At 45.8% G+C, this 22385-nt stretch overlaps 1 protein-coding gene and 1 long non-coding RNA gene across 2 annotated transcripts; one reads left to right on the top strand and one right to left on the bottom strand.

The window, feature by feature from the left end:
* Positions 1 to 14310: 14310 nt before the first annotated feature.
* On the top strand, positions 14311 to 20328 carry LOC120705997. The gene is made up of 3 exons (XM_039990560.1): positions 14311 to 14756; positions 17141 to 18788; positions 19142 to 20328. The coding sequence occupies exons 1-3, from the start codon at positions 14428 to 14430 to the stop codon at positions 20084 to 20086; spliced, it is 2922 nt and encodes a 973-aa protein (XP_039846494.1). The 5' UTR covers positions 14311 to 14427; the 3' UTR covers positions 20087 to 20328.
* On the bottom strand, positions 17590 to 21014 carry LOC120705998. The gene is made up of 3 exons (XR_005688148.1): positions 20664 to 21014; positions 18434 to 18890; positions 17590 to 18204 (listed from the first exon to the last, which is right to left on the bottom strand). It is a non-coding gene; the product is annotated as an uncharacterized LOC120705998 (long non-coding RNA).
* Between the last annotated feature and the right edge of the window lie 1371 nt (positions 21015 to 22385).

Genomic DNA, 22385 nt, shown 5'->3' with positions numbered 1-22385 from the left:
ATTATTGTTAGATGTGGCGTGAGGTTTAACCGGTTATTCTTGGGTGGTGTACCTGTTGACAATGAGACGCTTATGTTGACTTGTTACTATATTATCAAAGTGAAATAAAATATAATCTGTAACTAAAGTTTAAAATGACAAATATAATTAGAATGCAAAGTAATGTGTTATGGGTTGGGGAATCTCATGACATTAGTTCGGTGTAATAGTTGAGAGGATCGAGAACTCCCTAGGTCACAATACTTGTTGTTTTAGAGTCGAGCACAAGAATTAATAAAGATTAATAGGGTACATCAATTAATCTAATGTGAAATGTGCATGCATGAAAAAAAAGCAAGTTGATGACACAATCAAAGAAGGCAAGACTAGGAAAAAAAGAGACGCTACAATTGTCTAAAAGTTATTGCTCCAATGAGTAATTTGAAGAATGTCGCAAAACAATAAATTTTTGAACAAGAGGAAGTAATGTTTTTATGAGAAATTGTTACGTAATTAACTCCAAGTCTCCAACAAAGATGTCCTACGGCGAGAGCTAATAAAACGACATTTTTTCAAGAAAAGGAGCGAACAGTGTTATGTAAATACCAACTTGCCTCAACCTTAGACCATTTTGGGTTTCCAGATAAAAAGTCATTTTTTTCAATTGGAAAATTGTACCCGGCATTATACGAGAAATACGAATAGCTGCACGCAGACAGCGTTTGTGGTAGACCATTCATCAAGGGACGAAATTAAAGTAAGCAACGGTTACACTAGACTAGAATGCACACATCTTCAATAGGACGTGGTCTTCAAATAGTCGAGCAGGTGGCCAAGCCTAACTTGCGGCTCGCCGCGGTGGGTGGGTGGGGGGATTAAGTGGCATACTTAAAGGCACTGACACGTGGGTCCGAAATGTATGGGGCCCACACATCAGGGACTTTCAAGTCCCGTACCGTACATCAATGAATCTCAATTGGGGGTGTCTATTCATCGCGCGCGCACAAGACGATGCGCCGTCTGTCAGCGAACAGGGAACGGGGGTATTCTTAACAGACGACTCATGGAGAGGCTCAACCGACAAGATGCACAAAGAAGTAAGTTAAGAGATGGGCCCATCTGATCCCACGTCTCGGGATTCAGCTCGAAGGATCCCGGGGTGCTACTGTCCACCTCGGGATCAGGCTCACCTAATCCCACGTCCCAGGGTGCAGCTCGGAGGATCCGGTGACACAGGCGAGCTTCCTTCGGCTCTAAGGAAACACTATGACAGCTTCCAGAGCAGATATTACTAAACAGCTCCTGCAAGAGTGCAGGAAGATAGCCTGCACGCATGCACGTGTCAGGATAACACAAACAAAAAAATGACGTGACATGAAGAAAGAGGCAAAGCATGTGCTCTCTCTCCTTCTCACCGTGGGAAGGCAAGTGGGTGGACAAATGTATGCATGCATGCCCCCAACAGGTGGGCACCTCGGGTGCATATGCATATGCCATGCACCCCGGGATGCATGCACCACCATCCCGATGTGCATGCCCACCACCATCCCGGGGTCATTAAAAAAGTACTCCATTCTCTTTCTCTTTAGCCCATTTGGTCACGAGTTCCAATGAAATAGCTCTAGTCACATGCTTGCATGCATGGGCTGTATGCAAGCTCATCCAAATACATGCACCTGCACGCGCATGTATGCATGCAATGAATAATGAGAAGGAGGTGTGCAGGTACCCAGAATGGAATGACACCCGTCAGAGGTCAGCGCAGGCTATGGGCGTGCATGTTGAGCACGTCAACTGTAGGGATGACACCTCACTTATTCTTCAATGGACACACAGCCCGATGTGGTGATCCCTCTTGAGCTATAAAAGAGGAGAACCGGGGCAGGAAAAGGAGACGACTTCTTTTCCCCCCAATGAAGATTACAAAGTTTGTGCACGAGCTCTGCCCATGTATTCTCTGATTTATACACAACCATAAAATATACGTGTGCATGTTATCCTCCGGGAGGCTTGAGCCTGGGTAAAAATCCTCCGTGTGTTCTTTGTTCTCTCACAAGTTACCGCAGGAGTCTACAACATGTTCATCTCTTGGCCGAATCTCTAAACGGGGGCTCCCACGAATCCCTGCTTGCGGTACTCACCCACCGTCACCGTCGCTGCAGGTGGGCCCGTGACACTATTCATCTTCCACCTCAAGCACCAGCATTGTTTTTCTTCTCCGACAAGATCTGACGACTGGAGACAGAGGCGGGCGAAGGCGGATGCGGAGGCGACCGGATACGGAGGCTGGAAGGCAGAGGCGGAGGCGGCCCGGAGGCGGAGTGGAGACGGCCGGAGGCGGATGCGGAAGCTGGCGGAGACGGAGACTACGGAGGCGGGCGGAGGCACACGTGGGCACCGGCAGGGGCGGGCCCAATTGAATTCAAAAGTATTCAATTGAATACCCATTATTTTTGGACAAAAATTTGGTATATATAGAGTACTCTATGTATGTGATTAAAAAACAAAAGTAACACAACAAACCAAACTACTAGTGTCTCAGTCTCTCTTTTGGCTCAAAAAATCTCAGCAGTCCAACTTCCCTCCTTCACCACCAGCCCATATACCCCGAAAAGACTTAAAAATGAGTCGTCAAACTGGTTTGCCAAGACCCAATCCCCCTCCCAGGCTCCCCATGGAGCTCCACCTGCAGGCTTACAAGATCTTAGCACCAAGCTTAATCAACAAGCTGTTGACTCTGATTCAATGTTCTAACCAGCAATTCCTATAGCGAGGAGACCAAAGGCAAGATTTTGCTGTTAGACTCGTGAGCAATCCAAGCCAACCTAGGCGCCTTGTCGATGAGCTCCTAGACGTAATTCTCGCCCAAGGTGGCCCGCGTTGATGCCGCGAATGATGGGCACTGGTTTGGTCTCGCTAATCGCCACAACGTGCACAGACCCTGGTGCGCGAACCACCTACGCCGCAGCTTGCTGCACGCGTGACTGCACCGAGCAGAGCACCGCCACCACCACGAACGCCATCTCCGCCCCTGCCGCAGCCGACGATGCGGCCTCCACCTCTGCCGCCGGCGCCACCGCCACCGTGAGGGTTTGGTAGTGGCCTGGTGCGAGCAGCGCTGCAGCGCGCCATTGGCGTGGTACGCGACGCGTAGGAGAGCCACACATGTCTTTGACGGAACCGCCAAATTTAAAACTCTAAATTAAGCGTAATGGTCATCATTTGAACACATCAGGCACATTAGTTTAATGGTTTAATTTGAACTCTAAATTAAGCGTAATGGTCGTCATTTGAACACATCAGGCACATTAGCTTAATAGTTTAATTTGACGGTCCTTTCTCAACCCACGGCCCGATCGAAACAACACCGGTAGTCCCACGCGAAAGCGGGCGTAGATGGTACAAGCACGACAAATACTTGAAAATACAACAACACTGCATAATATAATACAAACTTTTTACAAACCAAGTTCAAATACAAAAAATTTACAAAGTTTACATAACTCGATAATTTACAAATGTTACAATAGGGTAGCCCAGCTTAAACGAAAAACAACCTACAACTACTTTAGTGTTCAGCCACTACACAACCGGTCAGACCGGTTCATCCAACCAGTCAGACCAGTCTGCATGGAGACCCCTACGAAGCCCACCGGTCAGACCGGTCCAACCAAAACAGACAGGTTGCACCCTCAGCCCGCAAGTGTGCAACTCAACAAACTCCTAGCCTAAGGGTCTCGGTCCACCACCTCCCACCCCTCTGCATCACGACGGATGAATTTGACACAGCAGGGACAGAAGTCGACGTCGGGGTGTCATGAAATAAATTTTGGGTGGCAACAAACCTGAGCAACTAATACTCAGCAAGACTTACCCGACCAGTGGGTATACTTAGCCCACATATCTAGACATGCAAGGCATTTAGCTGGTGGTTATTTTGCAGAAAAAATGACTAAAGTAATTTCTTATTTTTATTATTTTAGCTCCAGATTCTATGTAAATTAGCCATAATCTAATATTTACATAAACCAACTATAGCAATCATGGTGGAGAAATAAATAATAATACAATGTATTCATAACCAAAAATATCATTATCAATTCAACATAAAACTACGATGTGACACAGTGACCAAGGTGCTCATATCCGAGAGCGACTGACGGTGAATCGATCCGATTTAACCTTGTAAGGTGAACCTAACCAACAAGGCACGCTTTTGCCCCGTCGGACTATACATGCCAACCATTCCCCTCCCCGCATCGAACTACAGGAACCAGCCCAATGACATATAGTCAGCCGAGCCCTACGTGAGACCACCAAAGGTGAATATATGCAACCCCTTTTCTCCGCAGCCACTTGACTACCCTAGGAGTTGGGTGCGGGTTTCTGTACTTTCGAAGCAAGGCAGTACTCGGCTTACCGGTTTTGACTACCTCCTACTCCTGGCATGCGGTTAGTACAATTCAAACATGATCAATAGGGCCAACAACGGTACGGTCCTTAACTGACTCAGACGGGGCTAAGACACCCAGGAACCCTATCCTGCTGCCATACCTATATATCATCAGCATTCCCCGTCCGATCTCCAATTACTATTCATACCATCTCAAATATAGTAAACCATATACTGTAATATAAGGACATCCTATATCTCGCGAGTGACAGAAATATCACTCGGCTTCTATCGAGCCCTATTAAGCATAGCAGTGCTAACGACCTATCCATACTAGTATAAGGCCCAGGAAAACCTAGGGATCATGCAACTAAGGTTTCAAACAACTCCGAAAACGTAATGCATAAGTAATATATACATATATAGTGAGTCATAATTTAAAATAATAGGACATGCACTGGGGCTTACCTTGAGTCTGCTGCTCAGCACTAGGGTCAGTTGGACCTTGGGCCAACTCCCCACGAATCTCCTGCTACGGGGCTTGCCCCTACGGCTCCTGTGGCTCCGCAACCACCTCGTATATCATCTCCTCTGCCGCGGCTGCTACACGTGTGCATATGCATATGATATGAGAATGCATGCATGATTTATAAAATTTAACAGGTAACCACTAACCAACATAATTTCTAACTATAAGCACTAACCGACTCTTATTAAACTCTGCTCAGCCTCTGCTATATCGGTCAGACCGGAGACCCACACCGGTCAGACCGGTCCAATTTAATCCAACCATGCCACCGGTCCTACCCAGACCGAAACTGAAAGTCTGGGCACGGCGAAAATCGCCCACCACATCCAAAACCTTTCTAGACACTAGTTCAGAGATACAATTGGACGTGTTTGACTAGAGGGAATCACCTAAAATCATCTAGAACTAGAGATCGACCATCACAAGCTAAAATATCTTGGATGAGCTTTTCCCCCGCGAAGAACTTAGATCCGCTGCTCCCCAGAGAGGGAATCGCGAAGAAGAAGCTTCCCCACGCCGGTTTGATCTTTCCTTGGCCTTGGATTCAGGGGAGTTTAGGGTTTGGGTGAGGGAGAGCTCGGGAGAGAGCGTGAGGGAGCTGGGGAAGGTGGGTGAACTGATGAGGAAGAGAGAGAGAGAGAGAGATTTAAATGTCGTGGGGTCCAACAACAAGAAACAGTTGACCCAGCTTCAACCGGTCAGATCGGTTGCCCCTACCGATTAGACCGGTCCGACCAGGCAGACAAGAAGATCGCTAACTTATGGTTTAATGTGTAGGTTTGAAACTAATAACCCTGATTAAATTTAATTAGGATTAATTAACACCTGGATGTTACAATGTCCACCACCTCCCTGGCATCCCCGCCGAGGAAGCCATACTCCTCGTCCTCGAACGCAATGCAGAGCGGGGCGGCCACCGAGCGGGCGCCTCGGTCCTGGCCGAGGAGGGCGGCGCCGTGGCCGGTAACGAAGCGCGGGGCACGCACGTTGTCCGCGGTAATCTATTTGTGGGCTGGCAGTGGCAGCGGGTAGAGGCGGCGGCCTAGCGGGTGGACAGGGCCAACGCACAGTGTAGGACGGCCGGGCACAGCTGCGTGGAACAGCTGCACAGCGGCATACCGAGTGCCAAAAAATTTTGGCCCTTTAAAATTTTTGAATACCCAAAAGTCCAAATTCTGGGGTCCGCCCCTAGGCACCGGCATCTGCGAGTGGATCGATTCCACTCGCATATGCGGTGAATAGACCCCAGCGAACCGTGGCTGCAACCGTCAAGGTGGCCTCCCTGCCTCGCCGGCGCCGGCCCCGCCGCTTATGAGCCTCGTGTGGAGGCCGGAGAGAGTTCGCGGCTCGTCAGATCCAGCACTGGGCACACCGGTGCTTTGCCAAGGCTGCGATGTGGGGTAGACGACGTATCGCCCACTGCCTGCAATGAAGTGTACCTCAAGTGTATGTGTGTGTGTGTGTTTTTTGCCGTAGACGGGACGGTCTCATTCGAATCACCTGCTGGGAGTACCTGAAGTGCCATCTATACCTGCAGCCCCTTCAGCGTATCATCGTAGCAATCTAAGTATATAACGGTATATCACATGGGTTTGTGCTAGGACCATATATCCCCAACGCTAGTACAATTACCCATATAACATTGGGAAATTGCTTTAAAAACGTGGGAAATCTAGCGCTAGGACTATTTCAGAGGGTAAAACACAATAATGTCATGACAAGAGAAATACATCAAAAGAGAAAACCATGCGGCACCCAATGCCTAATAAAATCTGTGTGGCTTCCGTGCAAAAACGTGCACCGATGCTTGCTGATTAAAATACGCTACATGCGTTTTGGAGGGAAGGAGAGAGAGGAGATAAGTTTGGGATTTTTAATTGTATTTTGGTTTCCAAGCGGTGTTACAAGTGAAATAGTCATCACTTATAACATGACGTTTCAATCATCACTAGTAAAGCTACACGTTGTGGAAGGCCTAACACGTTCACGTGATGTTTGTAATTAACGAGATGACATCTTTCAAATCGGGTTTCTTAAGGGCTACTGCCTCCTGGAGCTCTCTCCGTGCTTCTGGGGACGCGTGGCGCCCGGCGCTGAATTCTGGAGCCGAAAGCGCTGCGAGCCTGAAAAGCTCCAACAAATAGGGAACTGCACGTGTAGGTGCAAGAAGTGCATGCGGGCAGACCATGGTGGACTAGACGGGACGCATACAGTATTGTTCTACTCGTCGCCCTCATCCCGGTGAGACCATCTCCAAATATTTGCTGCAAATTACTGGCAAATTGCGTGCTTGCAAAAATATGAGGACCATCTCCAAATTGCGTGCTTGCAAAAATTACTGGCAAAGATGGACTGTTTTTCTCAGGTAGAATTTGCTGCTTCCATCTTCAATAAAGAATCTTCCTCTCACTTTATATGCTGCATCTGATTTTCAGGCCGCCGACTTTCTCAAAATGGATGTTTTGCTTCAGCTGGCTTGTGAACGTGCTGCTTAACTGATGGTGGGAAGAACACCAGAAGATGTCCATTCTTTGTTCAGCCTGAAATCTGTTGTAAGCCCATCAGAGGAAGCTTATATTAGGAAGAAGAACCATGGGTGTGACAATTGAACCAGGCAACCAGGCAGTACACATTGCCTGGTCTGCAAATCTAGATTTGTAAACTAGTTTTTCCAATTTAGTTACAGAGAATAGTATCAAGATTTAGCAGCTGAGATTGACACTGTGTAAGGAACATGGCCCCTTCTAGGCCATTGTTTGTGATTTTGGTGATTGAGTGACAACATAATCAATGGGACTAATGAATTTGTGAGATCACACTTGTAGAAGATATTAGGTCCCATGGATACAATTCAACACGTCTAATTCGTCGTCAAGACGTAATGTCCAATCTATCGTCGAGATGCCATGTCCAATCCACCATCAAGATGTCAAGTCCAATCCGTCGTAGAGATGTCAAAGCATAGCAAAAATCCAGAATATATTTCAAGCATCCAAATGATCCCCGCGACAAATTGGACGAAGCAGTGCAGAATTAGCTGCACCGGTTTAACCGACGCCATACCATCGCTGCATCCGATGGTTGCCGGATACAACGACGCCCCATGCATCGGTGCAATTGGATGTGCTTATTGAGCCAAGTGAGGAACACTCAGTAGCACCGGTTTAACCGACGGTCCACTCAGAAGCATCGGTTCAATTGTCCAGAGACGATGTCAAGCATGCAGCAGCTAAGCCTTCAACACCGGAAGAACCAATGCCCATCGGAACAATGCATCGGTGCAATGATGTCAGCAAGGTGCAACGGCTACGAGAAGATCATGTATCACCGGAAGAACCGACGCCCTAGCATCGGTTTAACCGATGGTCCCAAAAAGTTGCTACAGCCGTGTCAGAGAAGCCAATGGCTACTTCAGAGCGCAGTGTGACCGAAAGAACTGTGACATCCCAAAAATTCACTAAATTAAATCACGCACTAAAAATAATTTTCAAAACTTTTTTTCGTCGCTGAGCTCGAATCGCTTTCTGTCCGAACTCCAAATTCCCCGTAAACCTCCCCGGCGATTTTTCGCCGTCCCGACACCCGAATTCAAATGTCGTCCCGTCTCCCTTTTCTTTCCTCGTTCCGCGCAACGCACCGCGCGTCGCCGACCGGCGCGCGTGATCGTCCGGCCGCGGTCGCCTCCGTGAATTCCGCCGCGAATCTCTCTCTCTCTTTTTCTCTCTCTCCCTTTTTTCTTTTTCCCGTTTCTTTTTCTTTCTCTCTCTCCTTCTTTTCTTCCCTTTTCTTTCTTTTTTTCCTTCCTTTTTCCCTCCTTCTCCCTTCTTCCTTTTTCCCTCCTTCTCCCTTCTTCCTTCTTCTCTCTGCTCCCTGGCCGCACGCGCGCCCTGTGCCGCCGCACGCGTTCCACGCGACCCCGATGCTCGCCGCGCCGCCCGCTGATTAGCCCCGCCACCGCCTTCCTGTGCCCGCCTTCGCCGCCGGCCGTTCTTGTGCCCTGCCCACGCACACGCGCACACTGCACCGACGCACCCCACACGCCTGCAGTGCCCGGCGCGCCGCTCGGCCTCTGCCCGAGCCATCCCATCGCCTGTGCTCGCCTCGACACCGCGCAGCACAGCGCCACCACCGGTCCCGCCGCCATTAAGGCCGCCCCGACGAGCTCACCGGCCACCACCGGCGCCCCTCCTCCCCACCACCTTCCAACGCCTATAAATAGGCCTCGACGTCACCCACCACCACCACCACCACTCACCCCGCCACTGCTAGCCGCCTCCCCAAGCTCCCAGCGCCGCCGCCACACACAGCTCTGGCCGCCACCCGCCGGCCACCGTGGGCGCACCTTCTCTCTCCATCCCAGCCCAAGGTGAGAAGGGCACTAGGATGCCCTCGCTCCCCTCATCGTTTCCCCCTAGCCCTGGCCGCCGCCGCGCCCCACAGCGCCGCCGCCCGCCGGCCCTCGTGGCGCCGCAGCCTCGCTTCGCCCTAGCCCGAGATAGGAGGGGGAATCAAAATCCCTCGACCCCCTCGTGCCTTTGCCCCCTCCATGACCGCCGCCTTGCCCTGGCTCGCCGGGAATCAGCGCCACCATCGCTCCCTCCCCCTCCTCTGTTTTGGTCATGGGGGAGAGGAAGAAGGAAGGCGATTTTGCCTTTAGGCCCCTGCCCTTCTTTCTTTTCTTTTATGAACCCTTTCCCCTTTAGATCTTTTTCCAAAAGAGACCTCCTTCTTTTCCCTTTTAAAGAATAAACCCCTCTACCGTGTAAACTTAATTCTAAATATATCCCTGCCCTTTTTTAGAGTAACCCGTGTATTTCTAGAAATAGCAACCAAGTCCTTTCTCTCCCAAAATAATTACAAACAATTCACTGAATCCTTATTTAACCCCTGAACCCTTCTTTAACTCGTTATTTCATGCGTCAAACATTCTCCGGTTGACCCGAAACTTTACCACGCCTGTTCTAATATAGTTTTGGCCATGCCATTAGAAAACCGCCCAAAAATATTACTCCTGTCTCCATATCTTAATTGTTTCCGATTCGAGCTCAACGATAAAATCTTTACTTCTTTTTCTTAATTGTGTGCTTGTTTTTGTGCGTCGTAGATCACGGTGTGAACGAAAGAGAACCCGTCGACGAGCAGTATCGCGAGCAAGTGTGCGACCCCGAACCCAAAGGACAGTACCTCGATCAGGACTTCCTGTAAGGCTTTGAGAACGGCAAGTCCAATCCCATCCTTTGATGCATGTTTTGTCCCAATTTTTATAAACACAACCTATTGGCCTGTTTTACAAAACTGCATATGTTTTGACTGCTGAAAACATGGTTGGATAGCCACCCCTTGATTTGTTATAACTATTTCTTGACCACCTAGATTAATGTCTGAATGTGATCTGTTTGGACATTAATCGCTGCTAGAACGCTTAGGACCTTAAACACGGTACAACTTGTTTTATAAAAGGAAAATGTGTGAGTGTGTGGGAAGAGAAAATGTGAAATTTTCAAAAGATGAGTTAGATGGAATGGATGGCAAATCTGTGTGAATTGCCGAATGGTGTACTCGTACCTGTGTGGTTGAGCAAGGAAGGGAGATATCCATCTTGTCATAATTAAACCCTAGCCTTATCCTTGATTTACCCTGTATATTATATTCTTTTTATACCTCATCCGTGGGTGTGGTTGGACTTGCTGAGTATGTTTGTACTCACCCCTTTCCTAATTTTTATAGTGGAAGATCCAGACTTCGTTCTCGAAGACGTTGAGTAGGGGTTCCATCCTGCACCCAACCTTGCCTGTGGATAGGGTCACTCGCAGGAAGCTCCGTATGGCGCAAGACTCTGATGACCTCTTCATAGTTAATGTTGTTGTGTGGGTTTTAGTTGTTATCCTCGCGATAGTGGCGCTTCACTACCCATTACCGCGTAGAGTTGTACGGCGATGTATGATCTGATGTAATAAATGTGTTATCAGCCTCCTGGGACTGATATTTGTATCATATTTAAGTCTTTTCTAATGAGGGGACGCTTCAAGAACCGATGCCCCTGCACTGGAAGTTTCGATGCCTACGCAGAAAAGTGCCCAACGGCTCCTAACGGCTAGTTCAAGTGTTTGGTCTATATATATGAGTTCTCCCGACCATTTGAAGTTTGCTGGAGTCCCAAGACATCACACACATATCCAAGAACACCTCCAAGCCATCCAAGAGCATAAAGATCAAATCCTTAGTCCTTAGCACAAGATTTGTAAGTGTTAGTGCTAGGTTAGCTCCTAAGTGAGTGAGCAAGCAAGGTTGAGATCCTTGTGGCTGGTTCTAGAGTGAATCAAACTTGTATTTTGGTGCGCCGGCCTCCTTGGAGCATTGGTGGCTCGCTGTCACGTCAACGACCCTCCGGCTTGGTGTGGAGCGGCATTGACAACTTTGTGCGGGGGACGGAGACCCCTCCTTTGTGGACAATCTCCCTTAGTGGAAATCGGGATCAAGGTGACCGTGATTGTATTCACGGAAGAGACTTGATTGCCAGGAAGCTATACTCTTTATGAGTGCTTCAACAACGTGGATGTAGGGGCGCCTTTGTGGCAATCCGAACCACGAGATAAATCCTCGCGTCAAGAGTTTGCTTCATCTCATCCCTCTCTTTAAGCTTCCGCATTTCATATCGCAACATTTGTGCCTTTACTTTCATAGAGTAGTTTCTTGATAGGATTGGCTATAGGTTGCTAAACTCTTTTGGGATGAGGGTTTCATACTAGAAGAACCGTAGTTGCACATCTAGATAGCATGCAATAGTTTAATTTTATGTGCAAACTAGTTGGAGCCATAAGTTAAAGTTTTTAGAGAGCCTAAGTCACCCCCTTCCCCTCTTAGACTAGAGCACCGATCACTTTCACATTGATGTACGGATTTTGTAACTTGAAAATGAGATTGAATTGTGTGATACAGATTCTTGCGTGTTCTATCATTTTGTAATCAGTACTGTTATGTTTTGGGCTCATCTTTTTTCTGTTAAGCAATATACTGTATGCAGAATGTTTTTAAACAATCATTATGTCTCTTCTCACTGTACTGTTGGAAACTTGGAAAGAAAGCTACAGGCATCTGATTGCTTCAGTTCCATACACTGGACACAGTCTTTTTTCTATTCTTCATATAGTTTGGTTGGTACTGTGTCCTTTGAAACAACTAATGCCATGAAACTTGTTGCGTGGCATTCTGATTCCTGAAGTACTATCGTCCTCAAGTTGACATCAGACTGACCATCAGCCAAGTATCTGATCAAAACTTCCAGGTTGGCACAGAGTGAAAGAAACAATCATCATAGTCAATATACATCACCCACACGACGGCAGTTCTGTCAGCCATCTCTGGATTACAAGTTCTAGTGTCAAATTACAAAATATCATCTCTGGATTACAAAATATCAAGCCTTTCAATGTACAAAAAATGAAAAAAAGCAGCATACAAGTAGCTAGTGCCAACTACATTTTGGTCTTGTTTATCTCCATGAATCACAAAGTGGGTCACACTACCAAGATGGACAAATTCAAGTGCTCTTGCAATCTGGGTTGCTATCTGTTATCTCCTATCCGAGATAAGGTAATCCTTGTCATTATCATCATCTGAAGAGCAATAGCACTTACAAATATGAGACCACCAAATAATATGGTCAGTAGTTACAGGCATTGTTCAGAATAAATTTCAGGAAACAATAAGATTAGTGAGACCAGCAAACAGTAAAGTTGGGACCTCAGAACCATTTTTGGTCCATGTGAGCGGACTCCATGGAGCAGCCACCGGCTTCATGGCTGTTGGGCGGCGTTTCCATTGGAGTTGGAGGCCGGCCTCCATGGCCTTGCGACGAGGGCGGCGGCGCTGGTGGCCGCTCCACGGAAGGCGGCGGCGGCGTTGTGGGGAAGACGAAACATGGGCGCGATGCGCTCGTGACGGAGGGAGACGGAACGGAGGCGGACGGCGCGTGGGGGGAACGGAAGCAGGGGGCAAATGCAAAACTGACAGGCAAGGGTGGGGAGAGGCGGGCGTGAAAATGCAAAATTTCCCCACCTCTATCCAGTGCCCTCGGATGGGGATCCAGTGGCCTCCGTTGGAGTTTTCATAGTTTGCACAAAAGATTTGGTTTTCATAGGATACGGTGTCTTATATCTGTGATATATGTTTGAGTGGGGTCCTTTATACGTGAAAAAATAAAAAAAATAGGGTTTCTATGGTCACTTTGCTGTGTGCCATGACACACGGCAAAGTGACCATTTGGGATGGCCTGGGAATTATTTCGCCGTGTGCCACGGTGAATTGACCAAGCTTTGCCGTGTGCCGCAGGCCAAGCACACGGCGAAGGCATTATTTTTGCCGTGTGCCTCAAGTCCACACACACGGCGAAGCCGGTCTGCCGCTGGGCCCCTCCCACGGCTTTGCCGTGTGCCGCCTCCTGAGGCACACGGCAAAGTCATCGTCTTCGCCATGTGCTGGGTCCCTTGGCACACGGCGAACTCACCTCGACGCCGTCCGTCCAGGGTCACGCTGTCTCGTTAATTTTCTTCACCGTGTACCTACAAAAACACACGTGTGGCCGGAATAAGGCACACGGCAAACGCGGCATTTGCCGTGCCTGTGGCTGCCCTCACCATCGGCCACCCTCGGTGAAAACTTCGCCGCGTGCCCTAGGGCACACGGCGAAGTCTCCATCTCCCGTACTGAACGTCCTTGTCCGCCTTTGTTTTCTTGAGCAGCTTTGCCCCCAGAATCGGATGCTGATCGATAAAGAAAAATTTGGTAGGCCGAAGCTGCGGTGAAGCGGTGGTCAGCCGTCCACTTCCACAAGAAACGGTCCTCAGCCCTGCCAGATCATCAACTGTTTGGTTTTGCACCAAATTCCAAAACTTGCAGATATTCGATGAGCACTTGGACAGTGAGTGCTCCTGCAATGTCATATTGACTTGCTAAACTATTGCAAGTTGATCCTTTAGGTTCAGATTATTTAGTTTTTTCTTCTTCTTGATGTTGGTGCACCACTTTATTTTGGCCATGTTTAGTTCCCACCCCGTAAACGCAAAAACGCAAAATTTTGCGAAGGAATTTTGCTAATTTGAAGTACTAAATGAAGCCTATTTACAAAACTTTTTGCATGGATGAGCTGTAAATCGCGAGACGAATCTAATGAGCCTACTTAATCCATGATTTGCAACAGTGATGCTACAGTACCATCCGCTAATTATTAATTAATCATGGATTAATTAACATCATTAGATTCGTCTCGCGATTTACAACCCATCTGTACAAAAAGTTTTGTAAATAGACTTCATTTAGTACTTCAAATTGGTAAAATTCCCTCACAAACTTTTTTTGAGTTTACAGCCCGTGGAACTAAACAGGGCCTTTGTATGTAAGAGCTAGGGTTGTTGTTATTCAACAATTGATGCTCAAATGAGTATTAGATCGTCGGGTGTCAGATCGGCCCATCACTTAGAGAGGGGTTCCTGGTCTTGACGGCGTGTGTAGCGAGAACATAATTAACATGCTGGAGGCGCTTGTGGGTTGTGTTGGGGCCAGGGTTTGGGCCGTATTAGCGAGTGCTCTCAAGGAATCCCTCCAACTTCAGGGCGCTCGAGGGCTTGATCTGGAACGAGCTACCAGCGGGGACACTTCCGATGAGGAGTTACCGGTACCGGAGCTGCGGCTCAATATCTGCTTGGTATCCGAAGTGTTCGTGCAGATCCTTGCCACGGGGGTCGGCACCCTCGCCTTCATCTGGGCCACCGTCGTCTTGCTCGGAGGCTTCTCGACTTCTCTACATAAGGCTGATTTCTGGGTAATCACGGGTATCGTCTTCGTCCAGGCTTCCAAGTAAGAATGAAGCTTCATACCTTCATGCCTCATCCCAACTCATCTTTCTAAAGGTTCTATTTGGATCCAAACGAGAGTGCTAATGAGGTGGACTAAACTTTAGTCAAGATTTAAAAATTTTAACATGTGTATTAGTGCTAATATATGCTAAAGTTTAGAACTCAACTTTTGCTCATGCCGTAAACTGTTGGTATATGCAAACAGGCCCTAAACCAGTATATGCAGTATTCGAAAATTTTCAAGAGCAATCCCGCTCGTCCGAGGCCAGATTACACAAAGGCTTTATTAGGAGAGACTTGTTTGTTTGGCTACTCCATGCTCTCGGATGTCAGTCTTGATATATTTTATGCTTGTAGACGGTGTTGTAGACGGATGTCACTGTCTCGGATGCCCTTTGGCTTGCACAATAAGCCTGCACGCTGCCCATCTAATAGGCATAATCTGTATCCTCAAAATATTCTGACCTTTAAACCCAGAGCAGCTTCTAGATTGAATTTAGGAAAAATTCTACCAAATAGGTTTTTAAGAAGTGATTCTATACTGATTTTGTGGAGTGATTCCCTGAAATGGACTAAGAAGCCGGGAGCTGAAAAAAGTAGCTTTTTATTCACTTCGCACACTGAATCTGTTTTTTCATAAAGTTAATCATAGAGAATCACTTATGTTAGAGAACTAGCTCCTATAGAGAATCATAATCAGTTGGAGCTTACCAAATTAGCCCTAAGTTTCTTGTTCTAGAGAGCAAGAAATGTGCATTATAGGCATGGGGTGGCGGCATTTGAACCGTATAAGCACCAAAGTATCAAGTTCTTGCATTGAATTAAGTGGATTACAAGTTCTTGGAGTAATTTGCACCCACGCACCTAATTCTTGTATTTCGCGGATGCTTTATTCTATATAAATTGTGTATTCACTACTACAGATTGCGCATTTTGTCCCGATTCCAAACTGTCTTTTGTCCCGATTTTGGAACCGAGACTAGGCTTTCAGGACAAAAGCCGATCCCAACACCTCTGGCCTTGCGCACAATTATCTTGCCAAACCCACCTATGCAGCACATGTGACTCAATATAGGATGTCTTCCTTTTGAACTATCACTGGAGGGGTAGTCTGGGTTGGTAACACCAACCGGTCCTTTAGTCCGGGTTGGTGTTACCAACCGGGACTAAAAGGTTGGGCTCTTTAGTCCCGGTTGGAGCCACCAATCGAGACTAAGGATGGACTTTTAGTCCCGGTTGGAGCCACCAATCAAGACTAAAGATGGACTTTTAGTTCGGGTTGGTGGCTCCAACCGGGACTAAAGAGCTCTTTCGTCCCTAGTCTTTGGAACCAGGACTAAAATATTCTTTGATCCCGGGTCCAATATTTGTCAGGACAAATATAAAGGATCAAAGCCCCTTTCTGTAGCAGTGATTAAAACTTCACGTAGTAGACTATATCAATTGTCTAAACCACCTATATTTTGAACCGTAGAGTATCTCGGTCCATCCTAATACTTTAGGGTGTAGGCTCCCCTACTTGGACCAGGAACCAATTACCAACATAAAACTAATAAGATAAAAGTTTAATTTTTATTCTCAAACTATTATGATAGTCTAATTTTCAATCCTCAACTATAAAACCACAATTATAAAACTAGATAATAAGGGCCATCTAAATGTTGAAACCATGCAAATTTAGCTCCTTAGATGATTTCAGTGGTGATTTTTCAATTTTTTTAACATTTTTTTATAAATTGATTTGATAAAAAATTCAAAACTAATTTATTCTAAATAAAAAATATAAAAAAATGTATTAGTGATCTATTTAGATCTTATTTATTCAAATTGTAAACATAAAGAAGCTCAAAATAGAAATAAATTAAAATTAAAATAAATGACAAGTAGAGTACTCAGTTCCATTTTAGAAAGATGTTGGGACTTTTTTATATTTTTTCTTTTTTAAAATAATTTATTTATATTTTTTAGATTAACTTGAATTTCTTTAATTTTCACAAAATAGAAAACTATCTTCGAAACCACCCAAGGTGGCCAAATTTGGGAAGCAGTTCCTCTGCAGAGGGAGTCGCTCTCACTAACATACGGGCCGCACAGCACCAGGACCCACATGTCAATAGGACGAGTCCCTCTGCAGTATTGCAGAGGAGACTCATCCCAAATTTGCCCAGTTTGGACAGTGGATGAGCTGTTATCCAATTTTGTAGTTGAAAAATAAAAATAAGATTTTTATGATAGTTGAAGGCTCCCAAGAAAAAACCATCGGTTTTTCAGATCAGAGCTCTGACTTTTTTAGGCTGACCGCTGAAGCCTAAATACAGGTCCTAAAGACCTAAACATTATGTAGTCAAGGCTGATTAGTTCGTGGTTGCATTTGCTGACTAACAGGGTCGTGGGCGTAAACTCAAACACTGAAGCAAAATTTTTTGCCCAAGTTCCGCCGGCCTTCCTAGAATTGGGAGCCGAGCACTTCACGCGATGGGGTCGACGAAGGCCGTTAACGGGCGATGCGTCAGGCCAAAATATCGTGTACTACATCATGCTGGGATTTGGAAGTGCATGGGATCTGATAAGCTTTATGGCCTTGTTAACATTAGGCCTACTGCTCCTCCCGCTTGTCGCAGCATCCAGCTGCATCGGCCTCTCCATCTTTCGCCTCGTGATCATTATTACGCGGAACAATTACCGCGGCAGCAATTCCAATTTGTTGCGTGCACTCATCTTCTTCTATGCTTTGGTGCTTGCCCAAGGGGGATTGTTCCTGATTTGGCTAGTCATTCTGTCGGTCCGCTTGGTAGAGAGAAATCGAGTGTGCTCACAGTATCAGTTTGAAGGCATGGACAAGAAACTGATTGATAAATATATCAACAGAACCTCAAGTGCCTGCATCAAAACAGGGGTGTTGAACACCATCAACAGGAAACTGGTTACCTTTGCAGTAGATTTGCTGCAATCCAAGTATAGTCAAGACCGCATTTCTGGAGTCCTAGTGCTCCACACGTTGACATACAAAGATGCCCCTCAAGCTCATAAAGCAAGAGCGCTTGCCCACATTCAATCCTCACCTGATTGTATTGCCACGATGCTTGCTCTGCTCAGCTCAAAAAGTACCATTGGTGAAGAGAGCAAAGTACACCTAGCACAGATTGTCACACTGCTTGCTAGCGATTTGAGGTTAAGTGACATAGACAGAGCAACCGAGTCCATATCATCCTTGTTGGACCCCTATTTGGTGAAGATATCAACAACAGCTAACACTGTTAGCAATGGTCAGCAGATAACAATTGACGTTGACCAACAGGAAAGAAACCAGTCTCCCAACACATCCGATGGAGAAAAGAGCAAACCTCTGATAATTCATGGCCTGATGATCCTTGCCAAGCTTGCTGGAAATCCGGACAACTGCTCAAAGATATATGAAACCAAGAGTCTCTTCTCCAAGATCACTGCGCCTGTTAGTAATAAGATGTATAAAGTCTTCAGCCATGATGATACCGCAATTCAAATAGCAAAACATTCACTGCAAGTTCTGAGCAAGCTTGTCAAGGGGACAGATGAAATCAACAGAAATATACTCCAGGAGATTCATAGAAATCAATTTGAAGCGAATAGCATCCGCCCAATCTTGCAAGATGACCAAAGGTACAACGAGCTAAAGGTTCCAGCAATAAAGATACTTACAAAGCTAGCTTTGGCTAATACCACCAGAGACACTGTTGGAGATGAAGCCATGGTTAATTTCATCAATTTCTTGATAGGATTATTCTTCAATGATCACAATGAGAGTTATCTCAGGAAAACTGCAGGGAAAGCACTGGCATTGTTGGCAATAGCTTGTACGTCGTATTGTGCGACGATCATGAATGGCAACACAGGGACAGCTCATTCAGTTGTTCAGAAGCTCTCCGATATGCTTGCTGATAGGAGCAACAAATCATATCGAACTGCCATAGCACAACTGTTGAGGCAATTCTGTATTGATTGTCGTGCTGATCAAAGGGAGCATCTCACATCAGCCAAGACAATTCTGCACGAGGTATCCCTAAAATATATCTTCTGATGTTTGTTCGTTATCATAAATTAGGCTGCGCTCTGTTTATTATAGAATTCCTGCACCCAGGGATCACTATACCTTCATCTATTTACAGTCTCAGATCAGTTTATAATGCAATATACACTTATTTAAAACTGAAATCATGTTACCATGAGAATGTGTTCTGAGAAAAATCTATACTTAATGGGTTCGTATTATGCCCCTAGAATTTTATAAGTGTATTGTTGATCCATGTTAAAGCAATTTAATTGCATTGTATATTCTAGAATGAAAACATTTAATGGTCCTAAACCCAAAAGATTCTTCTTTTATATACTTTTATTTTGACATCACAGGTGCTCAAAGTTATATGCGACATTGATCAAGAAATGGACGCAAATCAATCGGATTCTCTCGAGCACAACCGAAGCCGAGGTCTAGTTATCCTGCAGTTTTGTTTGCCTTGCATAGACCCATCACAGTGTTTAGGAGACTATGGGAACAACCAGCGACCAGCTAGAACAATGCAGCAGTATCTGTTCCCCTGCCTTGGCACTTCATCGCCGGCAACCAGAGAACATAACAGCAACACTACTTCCCAGAACCAGGCGCCAGGTTCACAAGATGAAAGACGTGAAGGGCACAACCAAGGCTTAGTTCAAGGAATATTATCAAGAGGATTCCAAGTTCTCATCTTTCCCATAACTTGTTATTACAGAATATTATCAAGAGGATTTCAATTTCTCGTCAATGTTCCCACGACTTTTCATGCCGATAGGCAAAACAGGAATGTTCACAGTGACAACGTTCAAAATCACCAGATGGCTGATACACCAATTGAACCTGGCAGGAGGAAATCACTGGTAGCCTTCCTAGGCCTTGCTGTGCAGATGTGTGAAAGACTGATCGATGCAAGTGATTTCGATGCAGCAGTTTCAAATATTTCCCTTTCCGAACCTGAGGTCGTGGAGAAGCTCAAGGAGATAATAGAAATATGCATTAAGGATTCGGTTGGTCCTTCGTTGGGAAAAGGGACCTCAGTTGATTATCTAACGATGATTAAGTCAGTAACAAAGTTGTGCACATGGGTTATGCGGACCAAGCCAGGTTATGTCACATACTTCCTGGAGAAAAACATTGGCCATAAACTGAAAGATGCAGAGGAGACCATGAGAGGACTGGAACTGGCTGTGCTTCTGACTTCTAGGGCAGATGAGATGACCAATTACAAGACCCTTTCATCTATCGTGGGAGATGCTACAGCACTCATCCCATCTCAGCATCCCAATATGCCAATGTGAGTAATGAGAAACCACTGAGCTGTGAGGATTCAGATATGCTACCTCTGTTTTTAAATATGTAATGTTTGTGGGTGGTGGTTTACTTGTTTGTGTGTGAACATTTACCTGATTGATTGTAATCCCCTACTTGTACCATGCTTCTGCAATACGCTAGAGTTGGATTGTGTATGCTCCCGTTTGGTCCTGTGAAAGAACAGTTCATTGTTATAACTTTATTGCCATCCATCTCGCTGATTTGATTCTGTCCATTGTTGTTATTTACAATGCCGCTCTAGATACATTATGCTTGAGCACAGGTTTCTCTGTGTCACGATGAAAGATCTACAAGTTTGAACGAGATGGGAACGATCTGGGGGCGCACGGTGAGAACTGAGAATGGGAACCAGAGGAATGCTGCCACAAACAAGAAATCGCTGGCACTAATATTTGGAAAAATCTCCGCAACGTGCAAAGGTGAATTAAACATTTGGATACTCAAAACCTAGGCTTGGATCGAAGCAATCACCAAATTAATGTATTGTGTGCAGTAATAGAGGGGGAAATGAGGGGAATTGGCAGTAGCAAGAGTGGGACTAACCTCTGTAACGGCCGCAACGTCCAGCGCGGGCAGATCTTGCGAGCTGCCGTAGACGCCGAGGAGGAATGGAAGGGGGATACACCTTAAACCACCAACAAGCCGGAGTAGCTCGAGACGGAAGGCGATGGGATGCAGACGCAGATGCTCCCGGAGTCCGGTCCTCCGGGGGCGCAGCGATCACGTAGGGTGGGAGCCGTACGGATGAGCCCGCGAGCACGGCCGCGGCAAGAACACGGGCACGGACAGCGGAGGGGGGAGAGAGTGGAATCCGGCATTCCGGCGGCCGGAAATGGGAAGCAAAGGATGAGCAGTGAAGTGTTCAGCAGGGGGAACGGGAACAGAGGCACAGAACCTGCTGGTGGTGGCGTACAATTTTGCTGTAAAGTGTAAACAGTAAGATTCACTGTGAACAAGTAGTACCAAAGACATGTATTTATATATTTACATAATACTCTGTTTATCAATAAAGTTATATATTGAGTGAATTTTTTAATATGAAACAATTTCTTCAATAAAAATTAACCAGATTTGAATTGAAGAAATTATATAAATATAAAATAAATAAATAGGCATTCGAATTCGATTGAGGTGTACACCATGACTCTAAGCTTGTTCATTAGTGTTTACTAGCATAATGTCCGTGCGTTGCTACGGGTAATAAAAAAAAATTACTACATCTCTAACCCATGAACATCAAATATTTTCAAGATAGAGTTTAAATTTGTGTGCAAACTGAGCTCGATAATAATTAAAGTGATAGCGCCACATGCTGGGTAGGGTTGCGGTGGTGATGGGGTGGTGACAATAACCAGCCACCTAGTCAGACCTACAGGAGAAAAATGCAAGTACCACCAACTTTGCTCTAGGTTTGGCATTTGGAGTTTGATTTGGGAAAACATGACTGTACGTGTCGTGTTCATTTTTGTTTTGCAAGTAAAGGAGAAACATCCAAAGGAGAACACGCAAGTACCACCTCTTTTTCATCTAATTTCTCTACTATACGTGGTGTTTGAACCAAATTTCATGCTAAAACAGGGCTGCATGCTAAATATAATTTTGGTATAAATGATGATAATTTTTTTTTGAAACGAGTTCAAATGATGATAATAAAGTGGAACCAAAGTGAAACATTATTGGAGATAATTCTAAACACAAATACTATATGGAAGGGCTTGTGAATTGAAGTTAAAGTGAATATACGACTGTATAAAGTTTATACAAAGGAAGATACATGAGAGGTCAGCCCAGCCATGTGACGACAAGTATCGGCTCAAGCTCAAAGAGCGAGTCTTGTGTCCGCCCTTTTTCTTTTTTGAGAATAGACGGTAACGCCTGCTCCTTTTTCTTTTTTGAGAGTAGGGGCAACGCCTGCTCCTGGCACCCAGTTCGACTCGGACTCTGCTTCCAATCAGATTAGATACGGACTCCTAGGCTCTTCTGTGCAGTGCAAACAATGATAAGCCAACGAAAAGAATTCTATCGTTTCTATATCCAGCGCACGCAATCAGGGAGCTGTCCGACACAAAGGATTTGTCAGGACGGACGAAAATTGGCATACCAAGGCAGAAGTGAACGCACGAAGGATTCATTGCTCGCTTTTGTAAGGAAAAGAACAAGGGGTGTACCGGCGTTTCATAAAATTTTCTTTAGCAAAACATAAGTATAGGAAACCAGTCGAATCTTTTACTATTATAGTAATTTGACAATGGAAAAAAAGGAACC

The sequence above is a fragment of the Panicum virgatum genome, chromosome 5K, assembly GCF_016808335.1.
Source record: "Panicum virgatum strain AP13 chromosome 5K, P.virgatum_v5, whole genome shotgun sequence".
Taxonomy (NCBI): Eukaryota; Viridiplantae; Streptophyta; class Magnoliopsida; order Poales; family Poaceae; genus Panicum; species Panicum virgatum.
The sequence above is the reverse complement of the archived record's forward strand: the minus strand, read 5'-3'. Positions and strand labels throughout refer to the sequence as shown.

Bases quoted from the DNA above. Each gene is read 5' to 3' on its own strand.
- LOC120705997 (XM_039990560.1), top strand. From the start codon at position 14,428: ATGCTGGAGGCGCTTGTGGGTTGTGTTGGGGCCAGGGTTTGGGCCGTA. The intron at 14,757-17,140 runs GTAAGAATGAAG...GCTGACTAACAG, and splicing joins GTCTTCGTCCAGGCTTCCAA to GGTCGTGGGCGTAAACTCAA. The intron at 18,789-19,141 runs GTATCCCTAAAA...TTGACATCACAG, and splicing joins CCAAGACAATTCTGCACGAG to GTGCTCAAAGTTATATGCGA.